This window comes from Trichomonas vaginalis, chromosome IV (genome assembly GCF_026262505.1).
Source record: "Trichomonas vaginalis G3 chromosome IV, whole genome shotgun sequence".
Lineage (NCBI taxonomy): Eukaryota > Parabasalia > Trichomonadida > Trichomonadidae > Trichomonas > Trichomonas vaginalis.
Window position 1 is genome coordinate 28019124 of NC_067206.1, and position 19260 is coordinate 28038383.

The 19260-nt window shown below is 29.8% G+C and overlaps 11 protein-coding genes across 11 annotated transcripts, besides 1 other annotated feature; 4 read left to right on the forward strand and 7 right to left on the reverse strand.

Moving 5' to 3' along the window:
- Positions 1-112: 112 nt before the first annotated feature.
- Positions 113-346, reverse strand: TVAGG3_0181950 (uncharacterized protein; the record flags this gene model as incomplete). The annotated part of the gene is made up of 1 exon (XM_001316452.1): positions 113-346. One exon carries the CDS (start codon positions 344-346, stop codon positions 113-115), a length of 234 nt encoding a protein of 77 aa, XP_001316487.1.
- A 43-nt stretch (positions 347-389) lies between these two features.
- On the reverse strand, positions 390-1814 carry TVAGG3_0181960 (uncharacterized protein; the record flags this gene model as incomplete). The annotated part of the gene is made up of 1 exon (XM_001316453.1): positions 390-1814. One exon carries the CDS (start codon positions 1812-1814, stop codon positions 390-392), a length of 1425 nt encoding a protein of 474 aa, XP_001316488.1.
- Positions 1815-1848: 34 nt separating this feature from the next.
- On the forward strand, positions 1849-2187 carry TVAGG3_0181970 (uncharacterized protein; the record flags this gene model as incomplete). The annotated part of the gene is made up of 1 exon (XM_001316454.1): positions 1849-2187. One exon carries the CDS (start codon positions 1849-1851, stop codon positions 2185-2187), a length of 339 nt encoding a protein of 112 aa, XP_001316489.1.
- Positions 2188-2456: 269 nt separating this feature from the next.
- TVAGG3_0181980 (metaphase/anaphase transition of mitotic cell cycle) lies at positions 2457-4069 on the reverse strand (the record flags this gene model as incomplete). The annotated part of the gene is made up of 1 exon (XM_001316455.1): positions 2594-4069. The coding sequence occupies one exon, from the start codon at positions 4067-4069 to the stop codon at positions 2594-2596; it is 1476 nt and encodes a 491-aa protein (XP_001316490.1).
- A 537-nt stretch (positions 4070-4606) lies between these two features.
- Positions 4607-6811, forward strand: TVAGG3_0181990 (ankyrin repeat and SOCS box-containing protein 4 family; the record flags this gene model as incomplete). The annotated part of the gene is made up of 1 exon (XM_001316456.1): positions 4607-6811. The coding sequence occupies one exon, from the start codon at positions 4607-4609 to the stop codon at positions 6809-6811; it is 2205 nt and encodes a 734-aa protein (XP_001316491.1).
- A 195-nt stretch (positions 6812-7006) lies between these two features.
- Positions 7007-8367, reverse strand: TVAGG3_0182000 (lectin leg-like domain-containing protein; the record flags this gene model as incomplete). The annotated part of the gene is made up of 1 exon (XM_001316457.1): positions 7086-8366. The coding sequence occupies one exon, from the start codon at positions 8364-8366 to the stop codon at positions 7086-7088; it is 1281 nt and encodes a 426-aa protein (XP_001316492.1).
- A 432-nt stretch (positions 8368-8799) lies between these two features.
- On the reverse strand, positions 8800-9750 carry TVAGG3_0182010 (uncharacterized protein; the record flags this gene model as incomplete). Its single annotated transcript, XM_001316458.1, has 1 exon — positions 8800-9750. The coding sequence occupies one exon, from the start codon at positions 9748-9750 to the stop codon at positions 8800-8802; it is 951 nt and encodes a 316-aa protein (XP_001316493.1).
- A 442-nt stretch (positions 9751-10192) lies between these two features.
- Positions 10193-10404: a mobile genetic element.
- Positions 10405-14025: 3621 nt separating this feature from the next.
- TVAGG3_0182030 (uncharacterized protein) lies at positions 14026-14634 on the forward strand (the record flags this gene model as incomplete). The annotated part of the gene is made up of 1 exon (XM_001316459.1): positions 14030-14494. The coding sequence occupies one exon, from the start codon at positions 14030-14032 to the stop codon at positions 14492-14494; it is 465 nt and encodes a 154-aa protein (XP_001316494.1).
- Positions 14635-14643: 9 nt separating this feature from the next.
- Positions 14644-15834, reverse strand: TVAGG3_0182040 (uncharacterized protein; the record flags this gene model as incomplete). Its single annotated transcript, XM_001316460.2, has 1 exon — positions 14678-15820. One exon carries the CDS (start codon positions 15818-15820, stop codon positions 14678-14680), a length of 1143 nt encoding a protein of 380 aa, XP_001316495.1.
- A 281-nt stretch (positions 15835-16115) lies between these two features.
- On the reverse strand, positions 16116-17375 carry TVAGG3_0182050 (biological adhesion protein; the record flags this gene model as incomplete). Its single annotated transcript, XM_001316461.1, has 1 exon — positions 16218-17375. One exon carries the CDS (start codon positions 17373-17375, stop codon positions 16218-16220), a length of 1158 nt encoding a protein of 385 aa, XP_001316496.1.
- A 419-nt stretch (positions 17376-17794) lies between these two features.
- On the forward strand, positions 17795-19165 carry TVAGG3_0182060 (uncharacterized protein; the record flags this gene model as incomplete). The annotated part of the gene is made up of 1 exon (XM_001316462.1): positions 17795-19165. One exon carries the CDS (start codon positions 17795-17797, stop codon positions 19163-19165), a length of 1371 nt encoding a protein of 456 aa, XP_001316497.1.
- Between the last annotated feature and the right edge of the window lie 95 nt (positions 19166-19260).

A 19260-nucleotide genomic window follows, 5' to 3' on the forward strand; every position in this document is an offset into this window, starting at 1 on the left:
AAAATTGGAGTCAAAATCTATTTGTATATCGAATACTAGTCTGTATATATTGCGATGGTAACATTTTCCAGTTGAAACGATAAAAATTATTTTGAATAATTTCAATTTTTTTTCAATCTGGGTGATCACTAACAGGAGATAACTCAATTTCTTGGAATTCATCTTTTCCATCCAAAGGATTCTCCGTATTATGGTAAACTGAAACGTGATTTGGCGGAGAAACAGGATTTTCTGCTGGAGGAGGAGGCTGACCAACTTCTGGCATTCCTGGCACTTCTTGGAAGTTCTCTTCTGAGTCTTCCTCTTCTTCAACAATCTCTTCCCCTTTTGAACAACAATTTCCCATTTTTTAAAAAAAATTTTCAACGGGAAAAGTGACACTTTAAAAATTATTCATCACGATGATCCAAAATTACACCTCTTATACTATTAGGGATTTCAGTGAGAACGAAAGTACCGATTTCTAGAAGGGCCGATTCTTTTCCCGGTGAATTTCGTCCGGAATTTCTCATCCAAGCGTTAATCATCGACGAAGAGATGATTTTCTGCTTGTATAGGTAGGAGAAAATAATCTTGAACAATCCTGTGGGGAAGAAATTCCTTTTTCTGAAGATTTCCTGCATAACTTCTAAAGTTTCAAAATGGGCATGTTGGTATGGAGCAATGAACCTCTTAAATATCGGATTGGCCATTTCTAATACTTCCTGGATGATCGCATCGTCCGTAACTGTTGATTTATCTTTGATATTTTCATTTGCAAAAATTCGGTTAAAAATTGAATTGATAAATGGCTCAACGATAGCTTGTGTTAGTTGGACATTGTGGATCAAATCTGGTTCAACAATTTGTTCAATAATAGAAATTGTCTCATCTAAGTCTGTATTTCCAGCAATTACGTCGTTAATGATATTCCTGACATATAAGAAAGGAAATGCTGTTGGATAAGGGTCTGTTGTAATGAATTTACTAAACGATTCCTCAGAACTGAAAGATTCGTAAATCCAAGTGTCTGTAAATATGTCTGATAGGATAATATATGCATCTTCAATGGTACATCTTGAATAAATCACATTAAAAAATGAAATTATTAATTGTTCGGCCAAAAGTGATGGTTTGAAAGGTTCAATGATGGCAACTGCTATCTTTTGATATGGCACGTTGTAAAGTACAAGTTTTGCGATTAAAGTTGTAATAATCGATAATTTTGGATTATCTAGAGTTAAAGTGGGCTGAAGTCCAGTATCTATGGATACATCGGTCCAGAAATACGAATCTGCTAAATGATTTGATATAAGATTGATGATACTCATTATAACAATTGATGATTCAAATAATTTTTCAGAAATCCATGCATCTAAGTTGTCTGAGACTGGTGTAGAGTTTTTATTAACGATATCGTTGAATGCTAATGAAAGGAACTGATATTTAAAGATCATTGCGTGATATGCATATAAAGTTGATAATTTATCCTTTAAACGCTGAGCAAATTCAAATCTTCCTGTATGATCAGCCATAGAATTGAGTGAATCATAGAATGCTTGGGTTCCTAGGTCAGCATCTTGAAATGAAACCAAAAATGAACCATTTAATAACGATAAATCTAATTTTTCTGTTTCTGATAAGTTTAGAATTTGCTCTCCTGTATTTTCATTCCGAATAATCACTTCTGTTTCGATTTTATAATCAAAAACAGACAAAATATCGGAAATAAGCGTTGCAGGTGTCATATCAGACCTTAGAGGGAAAGAAAATGGTTGACAAGCTTTTGCAACCCTTAACTTAAGTGTACCACCTGTTATACGATTAGCTTTCATTGTCACTTTTCAATTGGGATGTCAATTTTTTATTATGAACAGTTGTGAGCCTCTCCATGTTCCTCGTTTAGTAAATCCGATCACTGGCATTAATAATGTTCCACACGAGACTGGAGAACAACCATTCTTTGGTTATGCTCCTGGTGAAACACTTGTCAGAATTATGAATTGCCCTGAGTGCGGCAGACCTGTGAGTGCTGCCCACATGCAGGACCATCTCAAGACACATCAATTTCAGAATCATTCTTCAACAAGTCATGACACAACTTTTCGTCTTGCTACAACTTCTAAACTAACACCTAATAGACCTTGCTTGTATGCTGAAAGGAATGCATATTCTTTCCAGAAACTTATAGAAGGATCAAAATATTAAGGTGTTAGACTTTTTTTGTTTTGTTTCTTATTTTCGTTTAAATAATAATACGGGTTATATTCTACACTATAATAATTATACATTTGCTTGCATATATATTAATGAGCTTACTAATTTTTAATTTTTGTTTACTTGAAATAAAATTTTTTAATTTTTTTCTTTAAACTTAACTTGAATTTGAATTAACTTCAGTAACAATACTATTGGAATGTATGTCTATACATATATAACATTAGTTTCATATGATTTCTATCCTTTTTTAAATTATAATATTTGTAAACGAAATCATACAGATTTATATAGATTTTTCATAATCACGATGATTCTTTTTACGTATATTTGAATATTTAGCATACAGTGTTCAAAAAAGATAATAGGAAATTTTAATAATTAACAATATATTGGTTTATTTAAGACATTTCTTTATAATATCATCTATAATACTTTCTATTTCATCATATATATCTGTTTTGATAGGATATCCATATATCAAAGCTTCAACAAAGTAATGAAGAGCGATATCGAAATTTTCCTGTTGCATGAAAACTTGACCAAGTTTGAACAAAGCCATTGGTTCATCAGGAGCAAAAGAAGCAACTTGTGAGAATTCTTCTTTTGCCTCTTCCAGCTTCTGAATATCTTGGTATGCGCATCCTAACTGGAATTTTGCAGCATAGTTAGTTTTATCCATTGCAACTGATTTCTTGAACAAATCAATTGCAACATCAGAATCTCCACACATCAACTCCGTTTGAGCGAGGATAGACATCAATACACTTGAATCTCTATTGATTGTCTGAGCTTTCCTGATGTAATATCTTGCAGCCGCGTATTTCTTTTCTTTGTACAAAATTGTTCCTAATCCATACCATGCGGAATATTCCAAAGGAGAACGAGAAACAGCATCTCTAAACTTATCTTGGGCATCACTATCGCGACCAAGGCTTAAATACTCATGGCCAGCAAGAGTAAGACCATATGAACAAGAACGATCAATTTTTGAAGCTTTGATGAAATATTCTACGGCTTGATCGCTCATGTGCTGAGCAGATGAGAGATTTCCAACAACAATCCAGGTTTCGGCAGATCCTGGAGCAATAGATGTCAAATATCTTGAAAGTTCTGTTAATGTTGAAATACCTTTCAGTTGCCATAGAGCTGTAGAGTAAAATGCAAGGCCATGAGTATTATATGGATAGTTCTCATATAGTTTCTTATATTCTCTGCACGCTAATGTAAAATTACTTCTATGAAAATAATAATCGCCTTTTTGTATTAGATAAGGAATTGATTCACGGAAATTTGGCGGAAATTCTATTTCATCAGGATTTATTTGCGGATTTTCTAATAAAGTTAGAGTGGATATGTTATCGGAGATTTGAATTTCATTTGTTTCTTTAGGGATAGCGTCTATCAGCATATTTTTCCTTGCAGAAACTAAATATTTATTGTATAATAAACAGTCGTTAAATAATGGCTTTGATGAAGAAAATCTACTTGTTCGATTCATAATAAGACCTAAATAGTATTGAGCTGCGACCTTATATTGTATGTTATTATTATCAATACATGATAATAGGAATTTGTATAAAACATCCTCAGCAGTAACTAAATCACCACTTTCTATTAATGATTTTGCGTAAATTATGATTGTATTTGGAGATGACATAACTACATGAATGTTATTTTTGCATAATATTGCTGCTTGTTTGGGCGATCCAATTTCCAAAAAAGATTTTGCATATAATTCGATGATTTCTGGACATAAATTGCATGAAATGGCTTCTTCACAGAGCATAAATGCATTATCAAATAATCTAAACTCTAATGAAAATTTTATTGCTTCAATAACTGAAGGAAAACTTTCCTCAGTAATCGGCATTAAATTTTTAAACGTGCACTTTTCAGAAATGGTTTCATCAAGAATATAAGCATTTTTCATTTGTATTTAGTTTAAGATCAATATCATTGTTAAAAACATGTGATTCTTTGCAAAATTTACAAAATTATTTTGATCCGTTCGCTGATTTTCTGGAGAAAAGATATTCTTTCTTTTTTATTATAAATGAATTACATCTAATCGTTTTTCACAAAACGACTTTTTTTTGTCATTTTTCATATGAGCGAAAAAGAAATACATTCCTTATATAACGAGCTCAATGAAAGATACAGTTTTTATCATGAATCAATATCTCCTCTAGTACATATCAAAACAGCAAATGATGATGAAATTCAACAAATTTATAAAACAATTAAAATCAATTTTCTTGAGACGAAGACTTTTTCACCTATAAAGATTTTCAATTTAATTTTTAATGCATATAGGCTCAATAATCGTTATTTAAGGTCTTATTTGTCAATAATCAAAATGATATATGAAGATTATCATATAAAACCAAGTTTTAACAATGATAAAGTTATGGAATATTTATTTAATCAAGAATATGGAATAGAAATGAATTCATATGATAAGAAACGCTTCAAAAAATATGAAGCTGAAAACTATTCATTGGATGTTCATGAGAAAGGCACAATTTACTATTCCATTATGCATGATGACATAAAATCATTTATTTCATTCACAGAAAGAGGAGATTTTAATAAAAATCAGAAGCTTGCAAATGAACTGTATCCTGATTCAAAAGAAGGATATTCATTACTTGAATTATGTTGTTATCATGGAGCTAAAAATTGTTTTAAGCTTTTACGATCTAAGTTTAATTCAGAAATCACTCCACAATGTCTCTCTTTTTCATTTTTGAGTGGAAATCCAGATATCATGAATGAATGTTTGAAAAAAGAAGTTCCAGATGATAAAACTATGAGTTATGCAATTTTTTCACACAACATTGATTTTGTTTCTTTCTTGGTTAGCGAATATGAAATTGATATTGATTTAGAAGATTGTTGCAGGTATGGCAACATTCAAGCATTCTTTATTTACCTTGACAGTACAAAAGACTACAGAAATTGCTTTATCTATTCTCCTTTGTTTTCAGAACCTTCTCTTGTCAAATATTTCATTTCAGATAAAATCGATGTTAATTCCAAGTGCAAAAGTGGGAAAACAATACTCCATCATGCAGCTATGAGCTCACAAAGAGAAATAATAGACTATCTTATTTCACTTGGCGCAGATGTTAATTTAAGAGACAATCGTAGAAATACACCACTTCATCTAGCCGCATCAAGTGATAGAGTTGAGAATGTTGAATCTCTTATTTCTCATAAAGCAAATATTAATTCGAGGAATTCGTTCAATTCGACACCATTACATCTTTCAATACTTGGTCAATGCAAAGAAATATCAAAAGTACTTATATTGCATGATGCAAGTGTCAACATCAAAGATATAAATGGATGCACAGCTCTCCATTATTCGGCTCGTTTTAATTGTAGTGAAACTGTTGAACTTCTCATTAAACACGATGCCAATATCAATGAAAAAGAAATGAATGTAAAAATTCCTCTTCATTATTCAGCTATGCAAAATTCTAAGGAATCTGCAGAGATTCTTATTTCAAACGGATCAAATGTTAATGAAAGAGATTTGGACGGACGGACACCTCTTCATGACGCAGCGCAATATAATAGTAAAGAGACTGCAGAAGTTCTAATATCTCATGGTGCTAACATCAATGAAATGGACAGCCATGGGCTATTACCAATTTATATTGCATCGGGTAATAATAGCATTGAGACACAAGAATTCCTCATGTTACAAATGGAAAATGCAAACGGAAAAAATCAGATTGAAGAGATGACATTCGAAATTGCAGCTTCAAAAAATAATAAAGAAATAATTCAGCTTTATATTTCACACGGAGGAAATATTAATGAGGAAGGTACAAATGGGTGGACTCTACTTACTTTTGCCGCATCATTTAACAATAAGGAAACAGTAGAATTTCTTATTTCAAATGGAGCCAATATAAATCACAAAGATGTATTTGGAATGACCGCTCTTCATCATGCAGCAAAACATAATAGTAAAGAAATTACAGAAATTCTGATATCAAATGGCGTAAATGTTAATGAAAAAGATAATGATGGACGCACTCCTCTTCATTATGCTGCAGAAAGTAACAGTATAGAAACAATAGAAGTTCTTATTTCAAATGGAGCAAATATCAACGAAAAAGATAATGATGAATTAAGTGCTCTTCATTATTCAACGAAAAATAATTGTCAAGAACTTGCAGAAATATTAATTTATCTCGGTGCAAATATTGATGATCGAGATAAAAATGGAATGACAGTTCTACATAGAGCTGCCATCAACAATAGTAAGGAAATAGCAGAACTTCTTATTACCAATGGTGCAGATGTTAATATCAAAGATAATAATGGATGTACTGCTCTCCATTTTGCCGCACAACATAACAGTAAAGAAGTAGCTGAAATTCTAATTAATAATGGAGCAGATATTAATGCAAAAGATAATGATGGATGTACTGCCCTTCATTTCGCCGCAAAAAATACCAGTTTAGCTGTTGCAGAAATTCTTGTCGCCAATGATGCTAATATCGATGAAACAAATAACTATAGACAAACAGCTTTTGATTTTGCCAAAGAAAATATGCTTAAACAGATGACAAACTATATAAATAAATATCGCTTTTGAGACAACTTTCATCGACATTATTATGAAGGAAATATAATAATCGGAAGACAAATTCTGTATCAGAAACAAAATATAATCATATACTAGAAAGTAACACTTTTATGACATATTTTAGGCCACACTTTGCCCCTTATTTGAAGTATAAAAATTATTAATTTTCAATTTCATCATATGTAAATAAAATATTTATTTAAATTTTTGTTACAAAGAAAAGTATAATTTATTAACTAATCAAATCTAAAAAAAGTGTTAAGAAAGATTTTATTTCTAAAAATTAATCGGCTTTCTTGAAGTTATTAGTGCGACGCCTCTTATTATTGAACCATAATATATAAACAACAAACTCACAGATGCAAAACAAAATGCAAAAAGTTGGAATAAAAGATTTTTCTTCTCCAGCCGGTAAATCTTCTATTTCCATCTCTTCAGCCGTGAAATTATTAGCTACTATCTTGTTGGCAAGCTTTATTGCTTCTTCTCCGAGCATTGTCATATTCAATTTCGCTTCCATGGCCAAATCCCTTAAATTACCCTTTAAATCACTCCAAATGTCATTCATGTCGAACTCTGTCTCTTTGTATCTGTCCATTTGTATCTGCATCTTTGCTGCGGCTTTTGCAAGCGTTTCTTCGACATCGTTGAGTATGAACTCCTTGAGATTCTCCTTGCTGACTGTTTGGGTGGCTCTGGTTATCAATTCATTGATGACATTTGTAATTTCAGAAAATTCTTGTTTATTTCCTGTCAATTGGTTGGAATTAGAACGACGAGCTCTATCGTACTTTCCTGTAATCAATGATTGGAATTTACGTACTAATTTCTTCGCGCGTCTTGTATTTTTGCTTAAATCTAAAACTTTTTTGTTAATTTCGGAAATATTGGCATTTGCGAGTGGAATATCTCCTGAAAGCTGAGTGACCTTGAAATCAAGAAGATCATTGTCATCAGCCCACTTAGTTGTGTAAGATTTGATCGAGAAATAGCCAACAGATGGAAGATTCTGAATTTCTCTCTCGAAATTAGTAATGTAATATCCACGAATGAATTTTAATGAAATTAAATTGCCGGCGCGAGTTATTCTGATATTTATCGGTTCTTCGCCTCTGAAATCGAAATCACCGATCTTGGCCTTTTCCATATCAATTGGTGCTTGCGAATTCATCGATTTTAAGTGCCTTCCTTCGATTATATAGATTGGACACAAGGAATATCTTGTTGTAGTGTTTATAAACAATGTAAAACCGGTTGCATCTTCGTTGTTCTCTGGGCAGAAGTCATATGAATAAGTAAAATTAAAACCTGCACCGCCATTTCCATTATATCCTTTTAAAGTAAAATCTACCGTCCAATTTTCAAATTGGGTGGGTTTCCTATGACAAACACCACCTTCTACCTCTGTTACAGCGCTTGTAAGGCGAATATACTTTTTGATAATTGCAGCAGAGCCAATTACAGACCAATCTCCAATTTCAGTAAGTCCTGTGAGCTTAAATGGAGGATTTAAGTTATATGATTCTAGGTCTTGTACTAGACATAAGCTAAATAATGAAAACATCAAAATACAATTTTTTTGACAAAATTGCCCATTCAATTTCTTGCCGCCTTCATGTTCTTAATTTTAGTAAATTAGGGTTTGTCATATAGTGTATATTAATGATATTAAGATTTCAGTTCTTAAATTCAATTTCACTTCCCCATTTTTCAGATTTATTATCTATCCGAGTTAATCTATAAAACAGATGCAGCATGGAATATATTTTAATAAAAAGAATCTTCTTAAATTGAAGATTATTAATTTTTGAATTTTATATCAGCTAATAATAAACCAAAATTATTATTTAATAAAGTTCTTCTCATTTACAAAAAGGTTTTGGAAGCTAAACAGTTTAAGAACAATCATAATACAAAATTTCTTTTATATTTGTGATTTTTTATACAAAATTTATGAAAAATCTTTACAATGAAAACACAATTCAGTTTAAAAGCTTTTATACACCAGAGTTAGTCTTATTCAGACCTTGTAAATCATTATAAGTAGAAACAATAGTAATTGGAGCATCTGACTCACGAATAATATATAGATATCCTTTTATTGAGGAAATAATTGAACCTTCACCAGTGATTGGTTGCCAATTATTTAATTGATAATAATCAATTGAACTTAAACTAAATTTGCTGGTAACTAAGTCACAATCACTTGTTGCCAACAAAGCAGTTTCATTATTGTTAAGAGTAACATGACACAAAGCATAATTTTCATGAGTTTCTCTAATTTGAATTAATTTTCCTCCAGAAGTAATAATTTCCAGTTTTGTCACGTCTTTTGGAATTGTAGGACTAATAGTTTTCGAATAAAGTTTCATCAAGAATTTTCCTTTTTTAGTTTTGTAATCAAACGGAACAATTGGCCAATCATTATACATCAGAGAATCAAGTAAATCAATGTATGTGCTTGTTTCTTCATTACTGACCAAGAAATCGTAAATTGATTTGTGTGTATAAAATGGAAATAGTTCTGTAACATTATCATCTTCTCTGTTAATCGTTAGTTCACATTTAGTGTATTTGTTATTGTTAAAGATACCAATTTTATTTGTATTTAGAAATTCTGCAATTTTATTTTGATTGCCTTGATCACTAAACGGTATTTTGTATACATTTATCTTTCTTTCACTTCCATCATTTAAACTAGGAGAGCTAACATCGAAATTTAAAATTCCGTATCTCGTTATATTATTTGAATTCATAATATTTTGAATAACATTATCGTTGTCTGTTAATATAATATACGTATAAGAATCGGGTTTAACCTCTACCATAATTGGAAATTTGAAATAAAACTTGTCTGCTTTGACTTCTCCCTGAGCATCTTCTATTTGATAGTACCCGTACTGAATGACTTTAGCCCCATCTGCAAAAAGAGGGAAGACTTGATACATATAATTTGTTTTTGAAAATTTGACACATAAAATTTCCATCGATTTTATAAAATCCGACATTCATCTAACGTTGAAAGTTGGGAAGATACGTTTTTCCCGAAAAATAATCGTCTTGTGACTTTTTTCCCGAAAATCGTTACGATCACGACGATAGCCCCCTGAGAATTCGCAATATTTGTTTTTGTCCAAATCTGTATATGCAATTAATCAGAGCATACCTTAAGGTTATTAGATCCAAGCGGATGAAAGATATTTATTTTTTAATTAAGATTATATAATTTGATTATATTGATTTACAATGTAAATCTAGAATATTTTATATAATTTGTTGTTTTAATTCATTGCACAATATTGGTTTAGTTCAAAACTCTAAATTGATGTGGATTGTTTGTGCATATTCATGATAACAGAATTTGTAACTAATGCAAAGATAAAATTTCATTATATATACTATGGAATTTAGGGCTGTACAAGATTTAAAAAAACATTGCCGGGTTACCGTAGAGGCCTAAAAAAATCGCGCCTCGGCGGCAAGCCGCCTCGGCATTAAGAATGCGCATCTAAATTTTTATATGTCCTTCTTTCTTTTATTTTTCCCTTCCCTTTCTTTTCTTTTTCTTTTTTTTTCCCTCCTCTTGCTCTCATTTACCTTTTTTTTCCTTTTCTCATCATTTTTCAAAATTTTAAATTTTTATCAAAAATCTTGCCTATAAAAGCAGACTATGGAACCTTTTAATGCCTCTTAATCAATATTATACAGCATAAAGCATATTAAATGAAAGTAATTACGTATAAATTTATTTTATTATCTTATTTATTAATTCTTTAGCATGTATTGTTTAATATTAACTTTTCTGTACATTAAATATGATATCTCCAAAGTATGAATGCCTTGTAACGAAACGAAAACTTAATTTTATGTTGAATATTTGTCACAAACATTAGATTATTAAAATATATGTTGGATATCCCTTAGTATGAGACTTCATGACTCTTGTAGTCTAACGTGAGCTTTGGATTGCAAGCTCTGTGGTTAACGAACATAAATTAATTGTAAAGTTTTCAAAATTTTTCATCGTTTCTATCAGCATCTATTTTTCCTTTAAAATAATATATTTGTATGAATACAATATTTAGTAATTTTTTTATTTCCCATAATTTCATTCAAAATTTCAGAAAAAATTAATTTCTATTCAATATTATTTCAGCTTCAAAACACTTCATTCTTATAGATGTTGATTCACTAAAGTGTGATACTCAATGTCTTATTTCAATGAAAATTGTTCTGCAAATTTATTTCACTTTTGACCTCACTTTTTCCGTAATTCAATTTTTTACTTTTAATATTTTAGATCTTCATAATATCATTTGAAAAATTAACCATATAAAAAAATCAAGTTAACAATTCACTTTTTCCGTAATTCAAAAATCAAAAATATAAATAATATATCTTTTTATCAAATATTATTATTATATTCTATGAAAAATGAGGTCCGGAAATTTTGCGGATTCCCGTAACTCAATTTTACGGAAAAAGTGCAGTAAACTATTCAAAATACGGAAAAATTGGTGTAAACTAATGATTTTACGGTAAAATCACGGAAAGTCCCGGAAGAATATATGTGCCTATATGAAATTATACAAAAATGAATCAAACGCATTTTAAAAGATTGTTCTTGTATTATAAATGCTATTCGCAGATTTATTAGTTGAAGAAAATTACCAAATTTTTGCCGATTTACAAAAAATGATTTACAAAGCATATTTTTATAAGGCTTTAAAAATCTTTAAAATGTGACCGGTGACGGAAATCCATGGTAACCAACCGCGGTTCCCGTTTGGAATGCCATAATGGAATTATATATAATGTGAAGAAAATAAGAAAATATAATAAAATAAAAAAATATATTATATTAAAGGATCAAAAGACCCAGTGTTTTCCTAATATGAGTGTTTGTATTTGGTTAAAGATTTGTAATGTAATATAATGTGTTACAGTAGTTTTAAGTATAAAATCTCATTTGATAATATTAAGTATGATTCTAGCATATTTTATAGATAACCCATCAGTATTTACATATTTCATATATATTCTATGTATCTATTTTGTAATTATTCAACGTTAATTTAAAATTAAGGATAATATAATGAATAATAGTCAATATCTCTTGATTTTGAATCAAAGCTAGATTAGTATTGATCGATTATATATATGTGTAACTAGTTTACTTATGAAAAACATTATTATTACCTGGATTCACAAAAATATCAATTCATTGGCATTTTTTATAATTAAGAATAGAATAATTTTATATAAAATGATTCAAAAAAGATGATATTAGATGATGGATGTGAAAATTGATCAATCTAGAAATAACTCATTTATAATTAGCACAAATCAAAGATGTTAACTAAATAAACGTTTCCTTAACTTGGATATATCATGTATTATCTAGTTAGATTGAATAAACCTATAGTTTAATAACCAATCCGTTAAATCTTTTTATTCACAAGGAAAAGAGATACGAGTCTAATGTTAATCAATAATTATCATAATAAATTAAAATACTATGGCTGATTTTCTATAGATATTGATTTCTAATACATTGAATTTGGAATCTATAATAAAAAATAGAAATTCTAAAGGAAGTGCTGCGTATTATTCATTTCATTCATATGTTCATTCTATAAGTTCAGTATAATTGCCCAAACTCATTGATTAAATAAATTTTAATTAAGAATTTATCTAAAACTTTATAAATCACTTATGATTTAAGCTATTTAATAAAACTAATCAAAATCCTAGGATCAAGAAATTCCAAATTTTTTATAAATTCCATATTTTGAAAGTATTTTTAACAAAATTTCGAAATATTTTCATGATTTTAGAATTTTTTTAGAAATTTTACATCTCCAAAATGCTTAAATTACTTCAAATTTACCAATTTTATGCAGTGTTTGAGCTATTTCAACAGGTTTAAGGCCAATTTTAAAATATTTGTAAATATCTTCTTGATTACGAAGAATCTATCACACAATATAACATGTGCATGCTAAAAATCAGTAAAATACATTGAATAAGTTCATTTTTGCTCAATGAATATTGATTATTCATACTAACGTATTCATTAAATCATAGATCAAAGAATATCACTGACAAAAAGTGATATCAAATAACATAAATCAATTAAAAATTCTCTCGCTTCTTTATTTAAATTCAGATCTTTCGATCAAATTTACAATCTCATAATTTTAGCAATTTAATGCAATTAAATTAGTACATAATTATTACACCATTCAATATATTTCAAGATACCCCAAGTATTTTCAACTATTTTACAATTTACATCATATTTTTTACAATTATCGAATTTTTATCAGATTTAACATATCATCGATAAAATTTATCGAAATATAAAAACATATTACTTACTAATCAGAGTTTTGCGTGATTCATATTTCATCTTACAAAAACAAGCTTAACTTTTCGTTTTCAAACCTAAATTCATATACTGAAATCATCTACTTAAACAAATCATAAAAAAATTTGAATACGAATGAATATAATTTTTATTTCGCGATTTTTTTACAAATTTGCCACTATCTTATGTGGAACTTTTCGAAATAACGAGTTTTCCCCATTAAATTACCCAAATTATGAATAAAAATTTACTTATATTAAATTTCTACTTAAAAAACTATTTTTTAGCCATAAACACAGTCATAAATCACATATCATAAACATATAAAACAAAATGCTAGTATATTACTTCATAATCCGATACTTTTTTGTTTTGAATTTTATTCTCATTATAAAATTATTGAATTTAACATAATATTGATAGAAAACGCAATATATAGCTGATGAATTTTATGTCCTTAACTTAAATTGTATTAGAATACACTTATATCAATCAAATCATCTTAATTAAGTTAGCTTATTTATATAATCAACTATTTTGAATTGATAATTCATATTAATAAGTTCTGGTATACCTATCATATCAATCACAGAAGTCTAATTCCACTCCTTCATGTCGAAATCAATCTCCAGGGGGTCTATCGTCGTGATCGGAACGATTTTCGGGGAAAAAAGTCACAAGACGATTATTTTTCGGGAAAAACGTATCTTCCCGTTGAAAGTTGGTGCAATATATAGTATAAGAGGCATACTAATAAATACCGCTTAGATTTGTTCAAAAAAAGCTACCATTATTGAGTTCTTCATTTTCAAATTTTATTTTGTCAAAATCGAAAATTTTTAACGAATTTAAATCAAATGTTCCTTCTTCTCTTTTCTTTGACTGTAGCAGATCTCCCAGATCTTCCAGGAGATGACTTTGAAGTTGATGTACCAAGAACTCCCTTTCCGACAGTCGCTCCGACTACTCCTGTCGCTACTCAACCTCGAAAAGAAGATTTCAATGATATCACAGTAACTTCGACTCCAAATCAAATCCAAAAGAAATTACTTTACACTTTCGTCGCGCTGGTATGCGTGGCGCTTGTTGGTATTATTGCAACCGTTTCATTTTTCATTATCAAAAAACGTAACTCAGGAAGAGTTACAGCAACAGAATTTGATCAGGAGGATGAATCAGACAATGCTACCAAAACAGCAACCCAAACTCGAGATTTTAACACAACAAATTCTCTTAACCGTACAATTTCTTCTCGAAAAGCCACTCCAAATACAACACTCCATACAAAATCAATGTACGCAGTGAATACAGTAATTCTTTGAAAAAAATTATTTAGATAATTTATTTTTGATTGATCTCATTAACTTGTACTTACTCTTTAGATAGAGCTTCTATTCCAATTTTATAGTTCAATGCTTACTTAGAGCCTCTTCAAAGAAAAATTTCAATTTTTTTTATGTTTGTATGTAAAGAATAAATATTTAATTTATTAATAACAAAATCAGTTAATTTTCAGTTTTTTCTGGTTCATTTTCCACAATTTCTGTTTGAGTTTCGATATCAGCTTTTTCAGCTGTTTTATTTTCATAAGGAAGTAACAGTTGGGTCATTTCACCATGGTTAGGGGCTAAATAGACCAATCTCTTTGTTGGAGGGATTTTTTCTGCATAAAGTCTTTCCCAAAGTTTCTTTCTTGTATCATTGAAGGCTGCGAGCATACTTTCTGGCATTGAGAACCTTCCGAGCTTCGTTGGAGTGCTTTCTGTAGCAATTCCTTGGAACATTTTGGCAGAAAGGGAAGAATATGGTCTTGTCATATGGCGAAGTTTCCATTCTCCTGTGACAAAGTTCCAAACTACGGATTCGCCATCACTAAGGATGAGTTTGAAGAAATGCTCGAGCATATGACACCATAAGAAGTTAATGAGCGGTAGTTTGCCAACATTGTAGCCGTTAAGCTTAAGAGTATTAGAAAGAATGCGGAGATGTTGCGGTGAATTGAAAACAATCGCAGTAATTGGAGGCAAATACAAAAAGTTTGGCTTTTCTGGTGTTTCGACAGTAACTTGAAGAGGAGCATAAGCAACAAGATCTGTTAATTCAAGTGTAAATGGTATTTTGAGAACTGTGCAGTTCATTTTGATTGAAAGATCTTGAGCATAAACAACTGAAGCTGTTAATGCCACAGACATTGGATTTGGAGCTTGTTCTGTAACGACTTGAATGATTTTAGGTGGTCTTTTTCCAAAAGAAAACCATGTGAAATTAATATTTCTGATAATTTTTGGTAATAGACTTGTAAATAGGTCTGTTAACAGCTGGCAGAAAAATGGACTGTATGTATCAGGAAATATTGGCTGCCATGCTTGCTCAATGAAGCCATTTAAACAATGAGCTGTTTCACCACCAGTAACTTTTAATGATTGATCAACCCATGTATCAAATTCTTCTTTTCTATTCTTGTCGATAACTGGTCCGATGTATTGGCAAAAATAAATGAATAATTCTAAAAAGATGAACACAAAGAAGATGCAATTATAACCCCAGGAGGCGACAACACATGCAAAAACAAAGAGTGTTGCACGGCTGAGAAAGAAATTATCTTCTATGAATTGTAAAATCTTGCCAACTCCATAGAGTTCACCCATCCTAATTTTTTTTTAGATCAGCATACCTTTGAATATCCGATTTTTATAAAAATGTTTATGAATTATGCCAATTAACCTATATTCTTAATATATCTTTCAGATATCCAAGATTATTAAAAATGACAATATAAACTCTGATTTTTTATTGGAATCAAGCAAAATGTAACAAAGCAAATTATATAAAAAGACTAAGACGATCTCACCATTAGGTAGATCATCAATATTTTTATGATTATTTCAAGATACAATATTTTTTCGAAATTTTTAAATGATCAAAGCCATTAATAATGTTATTTGCGCTCATACGATAGATAGCTAGTGGTTTACAAAAGAATTAAAAAACAATTTTAAAAATATAAAACAATAATAAAAGAAAAATAAGGAAATAACAGATATCTTATCCAAAGATACCAAAGAAAGCACCAGTTTTGTTGATTAAATGCCTTCTTGCCTCTTGATTTCTCTCAACTGTTGCAATTTGTTCAGGAGTGCAACCAACAATCTCCAAAATCACAGGAACAAGATCAGCTTGACTGTCATCCTTACAAAGGAAGTATTGCAAAATAGTTTTCCTTAAAGATGCAATTAAAGCTTCAGCACCACTCATTTTTTGAGATTTTGGTTTAGGATCCTTTTTGGTAGCCTTTCTTTCCATTGTTGTGACGTCAGGAACTTCAACAACCAATGATTCTTCAATAATTGAATAAAATTTCTTTTGGTTCATTGATTTAAGCAAATTTTGATACTTTTCATCAAGTTGTGAATATATACGATTTGATTTCTCAAACATTGCTTGTAATCTATCGTATTTTGCTTCTAATTCTTTTGAAGGAGCAGAATTTCGAATTCTTTCTTCAAGACTTGTAATAACGAGTTGTAATTTCGTAACTTCTTCAACTGGTGCTGATTGTGATTGTGGTGATGAATTTTGAGACAATAATTCGTTTAATCTGTTTACTTCTGATTGCAATACTGATATTTGTTCTTGGTTACGTTGATCTGACTTAACAGAACGTTGTAACATCGATTTGTACTTTGTTATTGATTCATCTTTTTCATTCAATAATTTTTCGACATCTTGAGAGATTGGGCGGTTTAATTGATCACGCATTTCATTAATCAAAGCTGTCTTCTCCTTAAGAAACTTTGTTTGATCTGATAACTCCTTCTGAATGCTTAATTTTTGAGAATCAATTGAAAGTTTGATTTCTGATCTAAATTCATCAATTAGTTTTGTAGATGATGAAACGGGATCAGAGTGATCGACTCCTCTAATTAACCTTGTAAGAAATTCACACGCATTTTGATTAAAATCTGCTCTAATACGTTCAAATTCTACATCTCCTTGATTTGATTGGAGATTTTGTGAAGTTTTTGATAATATTTCGTAATCATTTTGCAAAGAATCATATTTTTGTTGCAATGATGCCAATTGTTTCTGAATAACTTTAAAATCAGCTGATACTTTCTCGTTTTTATGCATGAGATTAATAAGCAAGTACTTAAGTTTTGGTATTTCATTAATTTCATTAATAATAGCTTCTGTTAATTTCATTCCTCAAAAAAATTAACAATAATAGGGGGAGTAACCTAATAAAGTTCTATGATTATGTAGCATATTAGATATCACAAAATGATAAAAAAGAAAATTTTCAGCCCAAATTTTGCATTATACTTGGAAAACGGCAAATTTGATTCAAAAATTGAGGGAAATTGTAATATACATATAAAATTACAGATACAATCAACTAACACATATAAAGAAAAGATGTTATGTCAATGATTATGGTATAAATTCGATAAAAATATGAATAATTTCATTCGATATTGCTCAAACTTAACTGATATTCTTTGTATAACGAGTCCTTCATAAATTATTACATACCATAAATTTTTAAGACAGCCACTCTTGTATTTGATGTCTTTTTGAAGTGAGAATATCAAAAATGTCACTTTTATAAATCTAGATTTTAGATGTTTTACAAAGAAAATGAGGACGAAGGTTTAATATCTGATATCAAGAACATGAGAGAGAAACTAAATTTAGCTCTAAAAGATGATGGTGGCCTTTCGAAAGACTTTGTTGATATCTGTATCTCGTTTATGGAAGATCCTGCAAATTACATTGAAGATCTTGCTGGAATATCAGAATATATCGAAAATATTAGTCATGATGTCGAAATGATTCTTGTACAATATGGATTTTTCCGACGTTTTTCAGAATTTTTGTCATTAATACCTCAAGGAACAGAAGAATTACTATTAGAACTATTATACAGCTTCTCTTATTTATCATCAGATGCTATTTTAGCACTTACAAACGCATTTGGCAATATAAAATTTTTAGCTGCAAAAATTTTTGCAAAAGACAAAAGTGCTGAAACAGCAATAGATACAATTTATAATTTTTCGTGCTCAGATAATCGAAATATACTTTCAAACCTACTAATGGCCGGAATTCATATTAATATTGCTACAATCTGTACAGTTTTTATACAAAAAGAAGAATTATCCGAATTTTTCCAAACTTGTGTTAAAACGCTCATGAATCTTGCAAAACAAGCCGATCAAAATTGTTTATCTACAATTTTCTTTCCATTAGTATCAAAACTCTTCGATGTTCCTGATCCAAAGATATTAAGATATTCAGCAAGTATTCTTTCAACAATTAGATGTCAAATAGATAACGAAATTTTTGCAAATCCTGAATTTTATTCTCATTTGTTTGATTTATGTCTTTCTAATATTAATAATACAAAATTTGTGTCTTTTATGATGAAGTTCTTTTCAAACAGAGCCAGAAAACTACCAGAAGCCCAAATTTTTGTCGATATAAACATTTTGGATTTCATTGCAGCATGTTTGAACGCTTTACAAGAATGGAATGAATCATGGGCAAGATGTGCAGTATCAATATGTGAAAGTATATTCAGAAATGTCCAAAATAGTTCTGAAATTTTTAATTGTGATTTTTATTATCAATTAATCAGATATTTATTGAATAATTGTACATTTGATGCTAAATACAACGCATTGACATCATTTGTTGAATTAATTTTGCACCTTCCAGATTCAATTTGCGCAACAATTGTTGTTTCGGTTGAAGACATCATTGATGACATTATGTTTGGTTTAGACACTAATAATGAACGCTGCTGCGCTTTGACACTCGAATTGTTGTTAAAACTTCAACATTTGGATACAATTTGCAATTCTGAGTTCTGTATAAATATAATTGAGAAGAATGAACTGTTTGATCAATTGGAAGAACTCGCTGAATCAGAATTTGAAAGTATTTGCGAATTATCAAGGCAATTACTTTCCCAATTAGCTCCAAAAGAGTAACGTACCATTCTTTATACTATTGTTATTGTTTTTATTCAATAAATAACCATGATATAAAAATAATTTTTTGGAATTTTTTATGCTTGATTCATGCT